The sequence below is a fragment of the Camelina sativa genome, chromosome 15, assembly GCF_030686135.1.
Source record: "Camelina sativa cultivar CO46 ecotype springtype chromosome 15, ASM3068613v1".
Classification (NCBI taxonomy): Eukaryota; Viridiplantae; Streptophyta; class Magnoliopsida; order Brassicales; family Brassicaceae; genus Camelina; species Camelina sativa.
The window spans coordinates 32,139,394-32,157,870 of record NC_141894.1 but is presented as its reverse complement, the minus strand read 5'-3'; the positions used below and the strand labels follow the sequence as shown (position 1 = coordinate 32,157,870).

The 18,477-nt window shown below is 31.9% G+C and overlaps 2 protein-coding genes, 1 long non-coding RNA gene and 1 pseudogene across 5 annotated transcripts; 2 read left to right on the top strand and 2 right to left on the bottom strand.

Moving 5' to 3' along the window:
• Positions 1-3,840: 3,840 nt before the first annotated feature.
• SUR1 (Tyrosine transaminase family protein) lies at positions 3,841-6,308 on the top strand. The gene is made up of 7 exons (XM_010469486.3): positions 3,841-4,281; positions 4,576-4,915; positions 5,044-5,262; positions 5,351-5,410; positions 5,504-5,659; positions 5,844-5,937; positions 6,027-6,308. The coding sequence occupies exons 1-7, from the start codon at positions 3,938-3,940 to the stop codon at positions 6,200-6,202; spliced, it is 1,389 nt and encodes a 462-aa protein (XP_010467788.2). The 5' UTR covers positions 3,841-3,937; the 3' UTR covers positions 6,203-6,308.
• Positions 6,309-6,843: 535 nt separating this feature from the next.
• LOC104747797 (uncharacterized) lies at positions 6,844-7,368 on the bottom strand. The gene is made up of 2 exons (XM_019236971.2): positions 7,089-7,368; positions 6,844-6,998 (listed from the first exon to the last, which is right to left on the bottom strand). The coding sequence occupies exons 1-2, from the start codon at positions 7,292-7,294 to the stop codon at positions 6,950-6,952; spliced, it is 255 nt and encodes an 84-aa protein (XP_019092516.1). The 5' UTR covers positions 7,295-7,368; the 3' UTR covers positions 6,844-6,949.
• A 930-nt stretch (positions 7,369-8,298) lies between these two features.
• On the top strand, positions 8,299-10,349 carry LOC147927437 (uncharacterized). Of its 2 annotated transcripts, none has more exons than XR_015581361.1 (4): positions 8,299-8,589; positions 8,665-8,700; positions 8,816-8,937; positions 9,105-10,349. It is a non-coding gene; the product is annotated as an uncharacterized LOC147927437 (long non-coding RNA). The 2 variants fall into 2 exon arrangements; XR_015581360.1 differs by having other exon boundaries at positions 9,055-10,349.
• A 5,844-nt stretch (positions 10,350-16,193) lies between these two features.
• Positions 16,194-18,228, bottom strand: LOC104747798 (F-box/kelch-repeat protein At4g19865 pseudogene; annotated as a pseudogene). The gene is made up of 2 exons (XR_015582575.1): positions 16,739-18,228; positions 16,194-16,466 (listed from the first exon to the last, which is right to left on the bottom strand). The product of XR_015582575.1 is annotated as an F-box/kelch-repeat protein At4g19865 pseudogene (transcript).
• Positions 18,229-18,477: the final 249 nt, after the last annotated feature.

Below are 18,477 nucleotides of genomic sequence, written 5' to 3'. Positions count from 1 at the left end.
GTTGGTTACAAAGAAGATTACAGATTAATTGGTCAATATGTGGGCTATATGAATACACTTAAAAATATTCCAAAGAATTCTCTTAAAGAGAATATTCAAATGATTTATACAATTTCTAAAATAAAATCTTTAGTATTTCATGCATTGTTACATAATATATACTTCTAGGCATTAAAATATACTGTTAAGCGTAAAAAGGAATAAAATCTTGGTAATTTATCACATTTAATAATGATTTCCGAAATCTTATTGTGTAATTGAAAGTAAAATCTTACCTAAGCACGGGTCATATTAAAAAACTTTCACCAAACATGTTCAAAAATTAAAATAAAAACAAACAAACATAACCATTTCTTATACATAAAATTACAAAATTAACAATATAAAACTTACAAAATATGTATTTTTTTCAAGCCATCATATTTAGCATATGATTTTATTGCATAATGTTTTATCCAAAAAAAACTTTTTAAAACAATCATATAAATCTATACTATTAAAGCAGTAATACTCATGGACTAACTTTTGGACCATAACTTTGTTTTGCTAGTTTTTAAATAAAATAGTTAGTATTCAATAATTATTAATACATTAGTATATCTTGGCATTAAAATTCTCTAATCAGTTAAATTAAGTCGGATCTCGCGTGGGTCATTTAATACCCGATTATTTGACCCGATTTTCTCTTCAAATATATTTAATATGTATTAAATCAACATAATCTTACCTAAATTTTAATCGGTTAGAATATTTAGTTAAGAAAAACATATACATCAGAATTAAATAAGGAAAACATTTAAATACATAATAAATCAAATCCAATCATTACCATCAATTACCAGACTGAATACTCGTGGTATGAATCTGGATCCTATTTGTCTAAGATGTTTCAAAGCAGATGAGACTATCGATCATATTCTATTTCAATGTACGCATGCTAAAGCAATCTGGGAACTCTCCAACATACCAATCCATTTATTGCTTCCTGCAACTTTCACTAGCGAACAGTTCATTTCAATATTCTTGGATTCAACATATGACAGTGATATCCCCCCAGTCACTAAACAATTACCCTTTTGGATACTTTGACATATTTGGAAGACTCGAAATAATTTCACATTCAACTCCATTCAAGACAAACCAATAACAGTATTATTAAGAGCCAAAGGTGATGCTGCAGACTGGATTAATCAGAATTCCAAACAAATCATCAACGGTTACATTTACCTCAAAACTCAAACAAGAGATGAAGTCGTCCTACTACAACTTCTGTTAAATGTAACTATGATGCTGCTTTTGATTATATTACTTCAACGGCAAAGGCGGGATGGATTCTACGTGATTTGAATGCTATAAGTAATGGTTGGGGTGCTACAGCTCTTGGACTAACATCATCTCCCTTAGAAGCGGTAGCAAAGGCACTATTAACAGCAATGCAGCAAACATGGATAAGAGGAATCACTACAGTCTGTTTTGAAGGAGATTCAGAGATATTGACAAGGATTTTAACAAACAAGGATGGAGATCTCTCATTAGAGAACATTTTACAAGACATAAGAGAATGGGCTAAGAAGTTTAAAGATGTTAAGTTTAATTTCACAAGAAGAAGTTGTAATAATGTAGCTCATTTACTTGCAAAGTTTGGTTGTATTTCTTCTCAGTTCTACTCTAACTGTTTTTACCGCCAAAATGGCTCCAAAACCAATTGTATTGTGACTTTATTCAATCATCAATATAACATCACTTTCGACGAAAAAAAAAAGAAAAAAAAAATCCAGTTTAATTTTGAAAAACAATTTAAAATAAAAATTAAATTACTTTACAAGGTATTTTAAATAGTAAAGTAATCATGATAGCCTTAATAATTTAAAGTTAATTAATATATAAGATATGTAAAATTAGTAAAAATCAATTCAAATTTAATTTAATGGATATATAAAATATATCTAAAATAAACTTATTTGTAAATACTCTCTAAAACACAAGATATGCAAGAAATATCTTCAAAAAGATCTTATGTAACTAATATATTTTGTAATCATAAAAAAATAATATATATTTATAAAAATAAACTATTTCACGGATTACATTTGTTGTTTAAGAAAAAATATAAAAAATTCATTTTTAAAAAACAAAAAAAAAAAGAAGCAAAGAAATTTCAATTTATATTTGTATATCTAAATAGTAATTACCCAAAAATAAGTATTTAAAACTCTAAAATTTAATAATTACAATTGGTTGACTATATTGTATTACTATATATTTATGCAAAATTGAATATTAATAAGTAGATATTTAATTTATTTACTATGAACAAATCTTCTATTGCAGAAGGAATTAAATTATATGTAAAAAATGTGATGAAAGCCCAAAAAAAAATAATAGAGAACAATTATGAGACATAAAAAAATTTACGGGTAGGGACGAGATGAAATAGGACGGGACATGACAAGACGAGATGGGACGAGATGTCTTTATCAGACTAAAATAGTTACATGTAGGTTATATATGTGCAATAATCCAAACTAAAACCAAATTAAAATCTGATATTTGGATTGAACACTCATACCGTTATCGTTTAAAAACTGTAAAACGATCATTGTATATCTGTTACCATGCAAAGGATTAACGATGTCTAGATAACGTACTTATCTAAATATGGTTTTACCATGTAAGTAAACCAAATATACTACTCAACTCTATTTAAAATTTCAAAATTAGAAAAAACACATAAACCAAAACATTTTATGCATTTGAAATGTACATAAATTATTTACAACATGTGTCATCCCGTGCTGTAGCCACTGATTTTCTCTTCAAATATTCACTGTTGATTATCAAAATGAAATTAAATCTTGGCCACTGATTTGTTTCAATGGTTTTAATTTAAACCATATATTTTAATTTCTGTATCTTCCAAAATTGCTTGATTGCCAAGATTTCATTAACTGGATATCGAAAACAATCTTATGAGATAATTTTACACATTTAATATTCATATTTTAGTTATAACAAAAAAAAAAACAAGATATTTTTTTGAAGATTTGAGATATCAAATATTTATCTAAATATACCTAATCTTATAAATACAATAGTTCTTAACCATTGAAATGTCTCAAATTACAACTACATTTCTATATCAGTAAAACAAAATGATGGCTCACCCCCTTTCTTTCACTCCTTTAAAATACATATTCTTTAAAAACTACTATTCGATATTGCGATGTGTCTGTTTCCGTGAAAAGTTACATTCTCTAAACAATTTACTCTATCTGGATTTCCAATTTACCATATATCACCAAATATAAAAATCAACACTATATAAACAAAGAAAATAACTCAATAAGTCAAGAAAACAAAAACTACATTACAAAAATTCAAATTACAAAATTACTAACAAAATATATAATCCCGTGCTGTAGAAGGAGTTCTTCCCTAGTTATATATTATTCTAAAATTATAATATAAACAAAAGAAATTTCAACCCGTGGTCCAGCACATGTCCTAATATATAGTTAAGACATTTATATTGAGTTTGTTATTGGGTTTAAATGTAATGATAAGACAAATCTGAGTACACACATTTCAAACTGTACTCATTGATACACACATTTTAAACAAAGAAATTGTGATATTCCTTAATTTGGTTACTATACACATAATTGTACTCTACCATATACATTTCTCGGTTAACTAACCGATCCGGTTTTAATTTTGGTATACTAACCATGCTAGTCCCACCAATTGGACTACTTTTGTGACACGTGATATAAGTTTGTGTTAGGTCTCACCAAGATTTTTTTTATTTTTATCACGTTTCATATTTCAAAACTTTGCACTATAATATTTCCTATCGCATTCAAAGTTTGTTTTCAAATACTTTTGTTTGCTTGTTTGGCCTTTTTACTGTGAACAAAGAACTCAAAAGAGAAAAGAGATGAGCGAAGAACAACCTCACGCCAACCTAGTGGTACCCGCGTTTAAAACTGAGAAAGATCCCAAAACGCAGACACAGAATGGTCAAAGTAGCGTTTGGCGTTTCAGCGGAAGCGATAAAGCGGCGAAAGCCTCCACCGTAACGCTGAGAGGTGTCATCTACATGCTCTTCGGCAACTGCAACAAAGACGTCAAAAAGACTATTTTACCCCTCGGCCACGGTGACCCTTCCGTCTACCCTTGCTACCGCACCTGTATCGAAGCCGAAGACGCCGTCGTTGACGCCCTCCGCTCCGGCAAATGCAACTCTTACGGTCCCGGAGCTGGGATTCTCCCCGCAAGACGGTAACTTTAATCACTCAAAATATCGATCTTTCAATTTAATCACCCAATTCACGATCTGGGTTCTTCGAATTTGATCGTGATCGGAGTCCTTTCCGAGTCAACGGCGGATCAATTTCTACAAGATGTCAACTTTAAAGCTTTCCTTCAGTTCAGAGTCACGCACACTCGTGTAAAATCTTAAAATTGTGTTTAGACCCTACATTTTAGTATCTTTCCCAATTATACCCCGTACCTTTTTAATGTGTTATATTGATCCACATTTTGTTTGATATTGATTGCTCTGTTGTGAAACAGAGCCGTTGCTGATTACCTGAACCGAGATCTTCCGAACAAGTTAACGCCGGAGGATATATTCCTGACTGCTGGATGCAACCAAGGGATAGAGATCGTGTTCGAATCATTGGCCCGACCGAACGCAAACATCTTGCTCCCACGTCCTGGCTTCCCTCACTACGACGCTCGAGCTGCTTACAGTGGTCTCGAGGTTCGAAAGTTTGATCTTCTTCCCGAGAAAGAGTGGGAGATTGATCTTGAAGGTATCGAAGCCATTGCGGACGAGAACACTGTGGCAGTGGTTGTGATTAACCCCAACAACCCCTGTGGCAATGTCTACTCTCACGACCATCTCAAAAAGGTTTGTATTTTTGTATCATTACGCACAAAAAAAACAAAAAAGCTCATCTCTCTGATCCATAACTGAGCCAAAGCTTGAAACTTTGAGCCAGTTTTGATTTCTTAGCTCGCTAAAGCTTGCGTTTTTAGGTTGCAGAGACGGCTCGGAAGCTGGGGATAATGGTGATCTCAGACGAAGTATATGACCAAACTATATTCGGAGACAATCCATTCGTTCCAATGGGGAAGTTCGGATCGATCGTCCCAGTGTTGACACTAGCAGGCATCTCTAAGGGATGGGTTGTTCCCGGATGGAAAATTGGCTGGATCGCTTTGAATGATCCGGAGGGCGTTTTCGAAACCACCAAGGTCTCTTTACTGCTACTTGCCTTTTTAAGATCATCGATCATCCCTTGCTCTTGTGTGACAAGCAATCTAAATTTTGTTTGCTGGATAGGTGGCTCAATCCATCAGACAGAGTCTTGACATAACTCCTGACCCTTCCACTATAATTCAGGTTTGTGTGTGTTTTCAGAAATGTTTTACATAACTCGTCTTTTGACTTTGGGTTCATGACACACTACTGTCTGTCTGTTCCTTTGATATATAGGCTGCACTTCCTGCGATCCTGGAGAAAGCGGATAAAAACTTCTTTGCAAAGAAGAACAAGATACTCAAACATAATGTTGATTTGGTGTGTGATAGGCTCAAGGACATCCCATGTGTCTCCTGTCCCAAGAAACCTGAGTCTTGCACTTACTTATTGGTAAAACTTCTGTAACCTAAATACATCCATTAACGTAGTTAAGATTAGACTAGTGATTCTTGATCCATTTCAGACCGTTACTAGTATTTCAATCTGATGAATATAGTAGCCATTATCATACATAAAACTCCAAGTTCTTTATTCAAATATATATATCCGTTTTAACATTTTTCACATACTGCAGACAAAGCTGGAGCTGTCATTGATGGATAACATCAAGGACGACACTGATTTCTGCATGAAGCTGGCCAGAGAGGAGAATCTCTTGTTTCTTCCAGGTAAAGTAAATGGAAATCAAGCAGCATGAATCTTGATTTGAGTTGTTTTGATGCTGAGAAATGGGGTTTGTGGGGGGAACGTTTTGTAGGAGAGGCTCTGGGTTTGAAGAACTGGATGAGGATAACCATCGGAGTCGAAGCTCATATGCTTGAGGATGCACTTGAGAGACTAAAGGGTTTCTGTACACGTCACACCAAGAAGACAGAGACAGATACTGACTCACTTCAAGCTTTGAAACTGAGTGATAATAATGTCGACATATAAGACATATACAATGAATAAAACATAAGAGGGTGTGTGTGGTCTATGTCCAAAACAATATTCTTATGCTATTTTCTTGATATTAACATTTATGCTACTCGTTTGTGCAGATTAGCAAGTTCAGATGTTAAATTTGGTATTAATTTGGACACAAACTCTTCTCATAAGGCTAATGGTCAATTTGTCAAACTACAATTTCTATTGAAGAATATAATTAAGAATCGGAAAATTATGACAAACTGAGTTTTGCGTCATCTTGAAATAGATCCAAAACTCATCTATTTTACAAGCTATAAAATAAACGAGTATATGCATATATAGACAATATATCACATATTTTTGTACATCTCATACATTCATATTTTAAAGTTTTGTAACATTTCTTATAAATAGAACGTGTAACAAGTTACATAAGAGGTAGACTAAAAGCTTGTCAACGCATAATCTCCAAAAAAACCATTCTAAAAGTTATTAAAACCAATTATTTAATTAGTGGTACTAGTTTTGTATTATAATATAATTAAATTATTTCATTATTATTTTTGTATGTAACTTTCTAGGTTTGTTTCCTTTTAACAAAAGTTATTATTAGTCTTTGAGACTTTAGATAGCCTGTAAAAACAGACAAGTTTTCTGTGTCTTCGTTTTATCAATATTGTCTTTTTTTTTATTCAATTTTTTAACATAAACATAACTTAAATAAACGGTAGACATGATCAACAACAAATCTACTACGAAAATTATTTTGTATCATTCTTCCCTTCCACGAAGTTCCACAGCTGCAACCCCATGTGAGATTCTATGATCCATGCATATACAGATAGACATTATCATAAAATTAGAACAATACGTAAGTACAAGTACACGTTAAGTTATAAACTTGTAGTACCGTGAGGAACCATGGAGAGGGCCAGGAGGGTTTGGGCCACCACATTTGATTTTGCAACGTTCGAAACAATTACCGTCATGTTCATGACACGACTTTGAACAATTGCGAAAACAGCGTTTAAATTCTTCTATACTCCATTTTGCTTCTACTGCCATCACAACAATCACTACCATCATTATCACTACAATGGCATTCCATTTTGCCATCTTTGACCGTCTTAGAATCCTAGAAAAGCAAAAATTTGTTTTTTTTTAATAATCTTATGACTCTTGTATTATGTTTCAAGAATATAACCTCTATTTATAATACATGTTCAAAAAAAATTGAGTAGATTTTTTTTGCTGTAGCTTTAATTGATATAATCTATTAATTTCCTTCATATTTAATAAAAATGATGTGAAATGAAAACACTTTGTTTAACCCTTTCCACTTTTCTTTTCCTTTTCCTTTTACTATATATAGATAAATTTAGCCTTTAATACAAAAGAAAATAAAAACAGATTTAGTAATTAATTACAATTATCACTTCATTTTTATATTTAATCATTTTTATGGTTAGCCTTTAACAAAAGAAAATAAAATAGACTTATTAATTAATTACAATTTTATCACTTCATTTTTTATTTATTTAATCATTTGTATGTTTTTATATAAAACATTTCAATATAATTTAATAGTATTTAATTTAGAGATTTGTTAGTTTAATTAATCTTATTATATAAAATATGGTTTTAAAAGTTACTAACTCACATATTGTGACACGTGTCAATTTTAAATGTTACTAACTCATAAGATCATGACAAGTGTCAATTACACAAATTTCTATTTTTAAAAGAAAAAAAAATCTTTAGAAAAATCAAGAAATAAAAAATTATTAATCATAAAATAAATTATAAAACTAATCTTACAATAAAGAAGTAGTTCCTAAAGAAAATCCTTATACAATAACTATATTTATACAAAACAATTACATGTCAATTTTAAAAGTTACTAACTCATAAGATCATGACAAGTGCCAATTTTACACAAATTTCTAATTTTAAAAGAAAAAGAATCTTTAAAAAAATCAAGAAATAAAAAAATTATGAATCATAAAATAAATTATAAAATTAATCTTACGATAAAGATACATGTAGTTCCTAAAGAAAATTATTCTACAATAATTATATTTATACAAAATAATCCTATTTTATATTGAATTCTTGGCTAATCCTAAAAGAAAAAGAATTTAAATATAAAGATATGTAATCTCTTATATCTTTGTCATATATATAAAGAGAGGAAGAGGTCATTCCAATGTATCTAACTCAATTAGAATTTTCAAACATGAGCACAAGAGATGGAAACCAAAAATATGGAAAAAATGAAATGTCAGCCAAAAAAAGGAATAAAACTATTATGAATAATGATCAGATTGTTATGATGGAGGGCACTTAGAGATGAAACCCATATGCGGCTTAGAGCTACACTAGAGGCATGGGTCAACAAACCAAATCAATGCGTAAGTATAAAACTCATATTCAGCTTCGCATACATATTTTTCCATCATTGAGTTATATTGTTTTACACAATGTAGGACTCTAGCTTACAACTATGCAGCTAACTAAAAATGGTAACAAATTCAACTTTTTTCTTTTTTAATTTTCCAAAATAAGTTATAACAAGCAAACATTCAAACCCATCAAATTTACTGACGTATATCTTGGAATGTAATCTTACATAAAAAGGATAATTGAAGATATTTTTAATGTCAATCCATCTACTAGAGGATGTATTGATAACAATCAAGATAATCATGCTCTAAACCAAAAATAAAGATGTCTCCGGAATAAAACGTCAAACAAGCGTGGTAATAATTATATCCTATATTATGAAATTCAATATCATTTACTATAATAATTATACAATTAAATAAAACTGCATAAAGTAATATAATTTTATAAAAGTGTATATTTTTTTATTCAAGAAACAATAAAGGAGAAGATAATGACTTAGTGACATATAATTATTGTGAAGTTTTGGTGTGGAAATCTGAAAGTCTTAAACAAAGTGGAAAAGAGTTGAAATTTTTGATTTGTTGTCAACAATGACGAGTTGTGCTGCAACCATCTCGACAACCTCCAACTTACTTAGATGACTTATTGTCACGGTCAACATCGTTTCGGAACAATATACGAGTATATAATTCAATACTTGCTTTTACATCAATGGGTGGAAAAATTGATTAAGATATCAATTCAGGAAATGGTCCTTTTACTTTTTGTATGCATGGTCAGAATTACCACAAAATTGGATCTCTACTACCAGTCGAAGGAGATCTACCACGTTTTGCGCAGCTATATGTATATGATACCGCTCATGAACTACAAAATCTTCTTAATGCACTTGCGAAAAGAGAAAATAATGAGTTGAATGAAAGTATTTCTCAGCGGATTAATTGAAATGCTTGACGAATACAACAAGTTAGCTAAAGTGTACAGAATTGCTAGAGATAGATACGAATCCGGAACAATTGAAGAATACTTAATCAAATTAATCAAAAATAAAGAACGTGGTAGACAATTTGACATTCAACAAGGAGACGAGATAGCTGGACTTATTGTGGGTGACATATCTATTCCAAATTGTGAGAGAGATATAATAGTGCATCCAAAAATGGACAAACCACAATACATCAGCTCTTTACATCTAGTGTACATGTATCTACAATATCCTTTATTGTTTTCATACGGTGAAGGTTATATGAAAAGAACTTTTCCATACAGAGAACGATATACTACGAAGAGGTCATATGTTACAATGCGAAAGTATTATGCATACCAAATACATTCAAGATTGACATCAAATAATTTTACCATCTTCATGGTACATGGCAATATGTAGACGTTATGGAAATCCGGACCTTTTCATTATGAGAACAGCAAACCCCAAATGAGAAGAAGTGAAAAAACACAAAAAAAGGCGGGTAATGAGAATGCAAATTACAGACCTGATATTAAATGTCGTGTATTTAAAATGAAATTGGAAAAATTCCCACATGTGTGCATTCAATTGTTGGAAATACTTATTTGTTTGATATTCAAGTTAAAAAGTTTGATTTTGATGCATCATATCAAACTTTTAAATTCTCGGAGATTATAGACCAAATAAGGTAAATATCATATATACTAGGTAAAATCCTGCGCATATGCGCGGGTTGTTGTGTTAGTTATGTTAATTTATTATAGTTTATGTAATAATCATAAAACTATGAGAATTTTCTGACAATTTGTTTTTAATAAAATTTTTTAAAATGGTATTTCTGAAAATGATATTGAAAAAGATGTATTTTTGAAATTCTCATTAAAAATACATATATAACAAGCAAGGTTTCTAAATATCAATAATACACTTTATTTATTCAAATCATAAAAGTTTATTACAATATTCAAAATTTACCTAAAAAATTTAATAATTAAATTGCAAAAATATTTTAAAGTATCAATTAAATATATTTCCTTTAAAATCATATGAAATGCAATTAAAAATCCTAATAATTTAATTTTTAATCTCTTTTATATTCACCTTAATTTAAGCTATATTGCTAGGTTAAATTCTAATGATTTTCTCTTTGTAGTAAAATTTTGGAAATGGAATATCAAATTGTTTTTTATATAGAAAATCATTAAATTACAAAATTTTGAATTAAAGAAACATTATAAAGATCTTATATAATTATATTTTGGATCACAAGAACTAAATATAATGATGAGTATACAAATTCTCAAAAACAAATTGGAGGTAAGAGAGAGTTAAAAAATTTGATTTGGTGGATGATGATGTAGAATGTTTATTTATAGGATTTCAAGGATATAAGTTACATTTCTAAAATAATTTAATTAGAGGAGTTACAATTATAATTATAGTGTGTTTGAGTGATAATGAATGGAAAAAGTCAATTATATATATTAAAGTGAATTATTTATGTGGCTAGACTCATTTTTACACATTGATCGTTTGAAAGGAATAGGAACATTGAATTCTCAAATAAGCTCGATTTTTTTTGTTAAAACCATCATATGTGAATTTAAATTTAACTATGGAAATTTAAAAACTAAATATGAATAGATTAGAAAGGCAAGAAATATAAAAGAAATATTTATATATAAATAAAACAAAATTTGAAAACAATGTTAAATATATATAATACTTTTTAAATTAAAATTTAGAATCAAACTCTTACAACACATATGAGATATAACAACATTTGATATTGGTGGGAGATGGGGAGAGAATGTTTAGTTATAAGATGGTAATCCAAATTAGATAATGGAGATGAATCTTGAAAAATAAGAACAATGTAAAATATATACCATGCAGTCTCTAAAATTAAAATTTAGCATTAAAATTTTACAATGATATTTTATTTGGTTTTTTGTAACCCATACAACAAAAATAAGAAATCAAAAACAAAAAAAAAACAAAAAATGATATGAGGTATTGTAGAAGAGAATGAGAGAAGTGGAAGAGAATGAGAGAATATGAAAATGTGAAAGTAAAAGAATGCTAATATGAGAGAATGAGAGAATGCTTATTTATATGATAAGAATTGATGGAAGTTACAAAAGAAAAGTGAGTGCATAATTATAATTTATTGTGTTTGAATAAAATTGAATGGTGGAATATGATTAATGCATAATTTATTTTATTTCAGTTATAATTTTATTTTAATGTGTGAGCTATAAATACATTGTGTTAATTGGGTCTTAAATATTATTTAAAGAAATTAAACAGTTTCTATAGAAAGCAAATAAAAAATAAATAAATTAGAATACATTAAGTAAAAATCAACCAATAAGGAGAGACCAAAACCTTACTTTTATATATATGATTATGATGTGTTATGTTTGCTAAATACAAAATACTATTTCACTTAACATATTCATGGTTTGTCTTTATGTGTTAAGACAAGTTCAGACGATGAAAATTACGAAACCAAACACGAAATCCGTAACGAACGTCAAAAAAACTAATTGATGATCAATGGAAGAAACCAAGAATTGAGGAATGAATTTGATTTTTATTTTTTTATAAGTCTACCCATAAAGTTAGGTTTTTATACAGTTATTTTAATTTGGTTTTAGCTCATCCTTAGGATATGTTTTATTTTAATTATAACAAATAAAATAATCAAAAACAAGCTTACAACAAATATAGATAGATAGATTGGAAAAACATAAATCATTTTTGATAGATCTATAAGAGCTCAGAGATAGAGGCTACACCATGGTGTGTCAAAGAAACTTCCACGACTACATTAGAAATTTTAACAATAGTTACTATCAAAAGATTTTGTGACGTTAGAAAAATTCTTTAGTTTCATTGGTTGTGGTTGTTGGAGCAAGCCACTTTGAGATAGCTAAAAGACGTGAACATGTTCTCTCCACATAGGAGGAGTGCAGAGCCGAGGTTCTCTCTATGTTGGAAGATGTTGGACGCAAGGTTATCTCCCCAAGAGAGGAAGGTGAGAGAGGTTGGACGCAAGGTTATCTCCCCAAAGGAGGAAGGCAGAGCCAAGGTTCTCTCTATAGTGAAGGAGGTTGGACGCAAGGTTCTCTGCATAAGGGAGGAGGGCAGTATTGAATCAAGCACAAGAACACAAAGAAATTTAACGAATAACTCTCGTTTTATTGCCTTAGAAACTTCTCAAAACTAATGCAATCTCAATCTCTCTAATCTCACAAGTGTTGTTACATCCCAACAACTCCTTATATATAGAAAGACCCTTAGATATTCTTTATTTAAAATAACAATTAGATAAATCCTAATTGTCCTAAATAATCCTAATCTCTTTAGAAACCATAACTTGGTGAGATTAGGATGACTTCTAGTCTAAGCTATCTCAAGCTTATCCTCAACAATCACCCCCTTAAGCTTGAAGTTCTTGTTGGAGACATCATGAACACCAATGTATTCCCTCATCTCCCTGAATTTAATTCTACCAAGTGGTTTGGTCAAGATATCAGCCTTCTGTTCAACACCGGGAACATGGTTGAACTCCACTTGCTCGTTCTCCACACATTCACGGATGAAGTGATACTTCCTGTGAATATGGTTTCTGCGTCCGTGGAAGACAGGATTTTTGGTGAGTGCTATAGCTGAATTATTGTCCACACAAACCGTTACCTTCGCAAGAGCCTCGCTTGTAACTTCAGAGAGCAATTCCTGCAACCAAATTGCATGCTTCGCTACTTCAGTGGCCGCCATAAACTCTGCTTCACAAGACGACAACGCCACTGTCTCCTGCTTCTGCGAACACCAAGTAATAGGATACCCATTGAGATAGAACATATGACCACTTGTACTCTTGCTATCGTCTTCATCCACATTGTGACTGCTGTCACTATATCCTACTAAACTTGAGCTGTTACCTCGCTTAAATGTGAGACCATACCCTGTAGTACCTTGTAAGTACCTCAAAACATGCTTCAATACTACTCCATGATTTTTTTGTGCAATTTTTTAAGGATTAACAATAAGTATAACTTAAATAGTAGAACACCAAATATACTTCAAATTATAGAAACACCATGGGACAATTAATTAGTTTTATTTATTATAATGTTAGATTTTTACGGTATTTAATTTAGTAGTAAAATTATTAATTTTTAATGTTAGTGTTTTTTATATTTAAAAAGTGATACAAATATTTTTAAAATATTATAATTTATATCAATTCATCATATCATAATTCATACAACAACAACAACACAACTAATAAACATTCCCGAAGTATATTGATTCGCTGTTAAGAAAAAAAGATTTTAAGTTTATTTTATCACCATTTCATATACATATTCCTATTGTATACTTTGGTCGTGTGTGTGTGGCGTTTCCTTTGCCGCACCCAAACTCATGTGAAAACCAAAGTTTTAAGAATGTTATTAATAACATACAATTCAATTTGGGCTAACCATCACCATTCTTGAATTTACGAAGATTGTTCTCATACTTATTCTTCAAATGCCTAAGCTTTTCCATAAATTGAACCTTACTACATTTAAACCCTCTTCACATTCCTTGACACTCCGACATTTGTCAAAGCTCGTGATCACAAGGCCTTTGACTTGTCTAACTTGTTGGGGGAGCTCTTGAATCAGCTGTTAAGTATAATGGGAAGAAGTCAAAGAATGTTGAGTATTCTTCTTTTGTTGGAGCTTTAGTGGGTTTTGGTATGGATGAACTTGGTGCTGAAAAAGGTGTAAGTAGGCTTTTTTCAGAGGATAAGAAGATATTTGAGGAGCAGTTGAAAGCTTTGCAGTCTAGGGAATCAAATTTTCACTTGGAAAAGGCTAGGTTTCTTCATCAACTCTTAAGAAAAAGGGATGAAGCATCTTGTTAGATGCTTTTATTATGAGTTTAAGCTTTTATTGTTGCTCTCTAAAATAGATGTTTTGTTAAGTTTTGATGAAAGAATTATTCTTGAACTTTTTGTTATTAATTAGCAAACTAGCATATTCTATTTTTGAAAATTGGTATTGCAAAAGGGGTATTTTTGAAATTCCCCCAAAAAACAATTCACTTTTGAATTTTTGGAATACCAATTCTTTAAGTTAAGGTCGTTTACCAAACATGCTCTATTCTGTACATTTTGTGATCACTTTTTTTTGGCAGTTTGTTCAAACTAAAACTCACATCACAACTTTTAGTTCATATTAACTTTTCTTATATAAAACTAGGTGGCTAACCCAGGCTTCAATTTAATTTTATCTAGTTTAGTAATTAGTTACTTATGTGATAGTAGTATTTAATTTTGGTTTAATTAATTTATTATTATTATAGATTTTGTTTATTGGTAAAACATATGAATAGACTTAGGTGAGAATTTTATGCATTTAATCATAATTATCTTTGAGGAAAGGTTTGTTCAACATTTTCTTGCCTCACACTCTTTCCATTATAAGATCATAGTATAACTAATTGCATATAACATTTCTTCGATAATATAGTTATTGATATTTTTGCGATTGTTTAATTGAATTATTTGTAAAATACTAAATTTTATGATGCGATCTCTATTCGCTGCAAAGACAATTGGTCAAGTAAAGCCAATTCGGACTTTAAACATGAACTCATAGATGACTGAATCATTATGAGAAAAAAAACTGATGTTATGATGTGTTTCAAGTGACTAAAGTTATTCCTTTAGGTGCATGCTTTTCGGAACTCATGGCCAACCCATCATATAAATCTTCAAAGCTCAATCATTATATTTCTCTATTATTATGATTATTATTATTATTATTACTAGTCAATCAAACTGAAACGACTAGACCACACCAGAGCTGCCATGTCTGGGGGACATAATGCACAACATCAACCCACTCCACCTTTCCCCAAACCTCACCTCCATTACGCATTTCAAGCACGACCTCCGCGCACCATATCTTCATCTTTAAATCGGGATCAATATAACTACGGTCTTCCCAAATAACTCTTTCAAAGAGGCGGTCCCCATATACTCTTTCATACACTGGTTGGCTTCGAAAGAGACATTGACAACTCGAGACCGGCTTCGCCAATGCGGAATGAATGTCCCTGCGTCATTTGTCCTATGCTCATCTGGCATAGAATCTCATTCGCATATCATCTTTGACTGTGAATTCGCAAGGGCAGTGTGGGCTTCTCTTGCGGCAAGAGTTTCTCGTAACCCTCTGCTGCCACTTGGACAATGAGTGCTCAGTCTTATCCTTATCCACGGCACTACGCATCCATTGTTCTCAAGCTTCTCCTTCAGGCTTCCATCTACATGATATGGAAAGAGAGGAACAAAAGGGTCTTTTCAGGAGTTTTCAGCACAGTCTCTGCCTGCAAAGCTCTTGTAAACGGATCAGTTCGCAACACACTCATTTCTATTCCACCAAAGGACCCGCTCTCAATCTCTTTACTTGGATTCTACTTCGGTTGTATTTCTTGTCCACTATAATAGTGGCAAACGCTCAATATCTTGTCTGTTCCATTAAGTCTCTTCATAAGAGCTCCTTTTGTATAATTGTCTTCTCTTGTAAGTGAAACTTTTTTTTTTTTTTTTTGGGTATATAATTTAACATTAAAACCAAAAAAAAGTTTCAATTTTAACATAGCTTTTCCTTTCCTCAAAAGTCAAAACATAGAACCCGGTAGTCATCATCACTTAAAAAAAATGTTAAAGACACAACTCATGATTTATCGATGAAAATTTTTCTAAATTTATGACCACAAAACTCAACTCAAAAATGAGTTAACGAACGTGAGTGACTGTTAACCAGTCCTTAACTAATTAATACCCTTCAATCGAGTTGTGCTCCTTTTGCCTCTGATTCCTTGTCCTTTCTCCAAACAGTCCATTCATGTTAAGTCCTACATACAGGGGAAAAAAAATACATAATAATCTCCTATTTTGGCAAATTGTAAAAAGGAAGAATGAACTTAGTTTATCAAACAATATAAGCTTAAACTCTCCATTGACTTAGCGAAAAGGGTTCCGTGTATATATAAGTAAAGAGAAAGATGATGAAGGCCAAACTCAGGGATATTGACCAAAGATGGCTCTGTTTTGGTAAAGTCACAGATCAAAACAACTATTTTCGGATACTAGAAAATGATTTTGAATTCAGAACGATTGATCGTACCTTGGATGCAAAGTCAATCAAACCGAGACAACGATACATTCTAAGAGGTCACATGATATGGGGACGGTATGCACAACATCAACCCACTCAACATTTCCCCAAACCTCATCTCCATCACTTCCACGACGCTTTTCTACCACGATAACCGCGCACCAAATCTTATTCGTATTATTGGGATTATGCTTCATATAACCTGGCCATAAAAATATGAGTTTCCCACCACAGCTAACTAGGTGAGTCATATAATACATTGAACCACCATTCTTCATGAACTTGTGAAATAGTGAGTTTAACCCATTAATCCCTTTCCAATAACCCTTTTCTTCGTCATACCACTGGAACTCGCGGAGGCAAAAATGTATAGCTTCAGGATTAAAGGAGTAGGATACATTCTCAATCATACATTTTAACCTCGCAACAGTTTCAAATTTGTCAGGTACACACTTTTCCCATCTACAATGCTTCGTGTCATAAGCATACATCTCCTCATGATTGCCAAAGTTAAGTTTTCCTTCAATCTCTGCAATTTTGTAAATGAGGCACTTGCGAATCTCAGAATCCGGATCAGGGAGGCGTTCCCAAACTTGAGTCTTTGTATCGAACACCTCAGCCCATGATTCGTCCTCACACCCTCCCATTACATAGATTTTCCCATTGTAGGCACAAGTGTGTGGATTTCTCCGGGCTACATTCATGCTAGGTGCATCGCGCCAGGTGTGACTGCGACAATCGAGGACTCTCACGGCAGAAGACGGTGCTCCATAGACTGGTCTGCCGATGATATAAAGTTCTGAGCCAACGACGGTGGAAACTGACAGAGAAGGAAACTTAGAATAGGTAATCGGAACCAACAACTGTCCAATTGTCTTCTTCTTCTTCTTCCTTCTCCTCGTCCTAATCATGGAGTCCGGCAAGGTTCGATTAGGGTTAATCCAGAGTGTAAACCATTGGGGAAATCGACTTTCATGTTCCCGTATGCAGACATATAGACACTGCTCGGTGGTTCCGATATGAGATCTGGCTGCGTAGAGCTCGGTGGAAGAGATAATCGAGCGGAAGCTTTTCGAAACGACTGAGAGCGTTGGGTAGTACGACCGCGAGATCCGAGCTAGGCAGTTCATGGCGATTTCGTCTGGGAGTAGAGAAAACGACGGTGGCGACGAGTTCTTAATCTTCTTCTTCTTCTTCTTCTCTTGTGGTGGTTCCACTTGGAGGTTCATAGCGAATAGCCCAACAAAGTGACTGCAATCAGCGGCACTGACTTTTCATTTTCACTAGTTGCTTCCCCACGCAACGCGTGGGTTATGGTATAGTTGACACTTTTTTATTTTTTTTGGTCTTTTTTGTTTTCTTTTTTGTATTATTTTGTTTTAATTAGGCATATACGGGTTTTGCCGTCACTTTTATTAATACACTATATGTTTATATCATTTCGTTCAGATGTGTATAATTGTGGCATTTACTTTTTATGAATTATGAAGATGTTGTTTCTTGCTTTTGAGGATCCAATCTTATCATTGACTTATATTGTTTCCAATACATTTATTGTATTATAGATTTTCTAATTAACTGCTTATGTACACCCTTCATACGTTGATGTTGCAATAATAAGTTATTTTTTTTAAATATCTTCCGTGTAAGTGATTATGTTTGTATGCCCATATTTTGGTCTAATATCAATAAGATCGTTTCTGTTTTCTTTAGTTGGCTTTGAAACCTATATTGAGTTAAGCAAATAA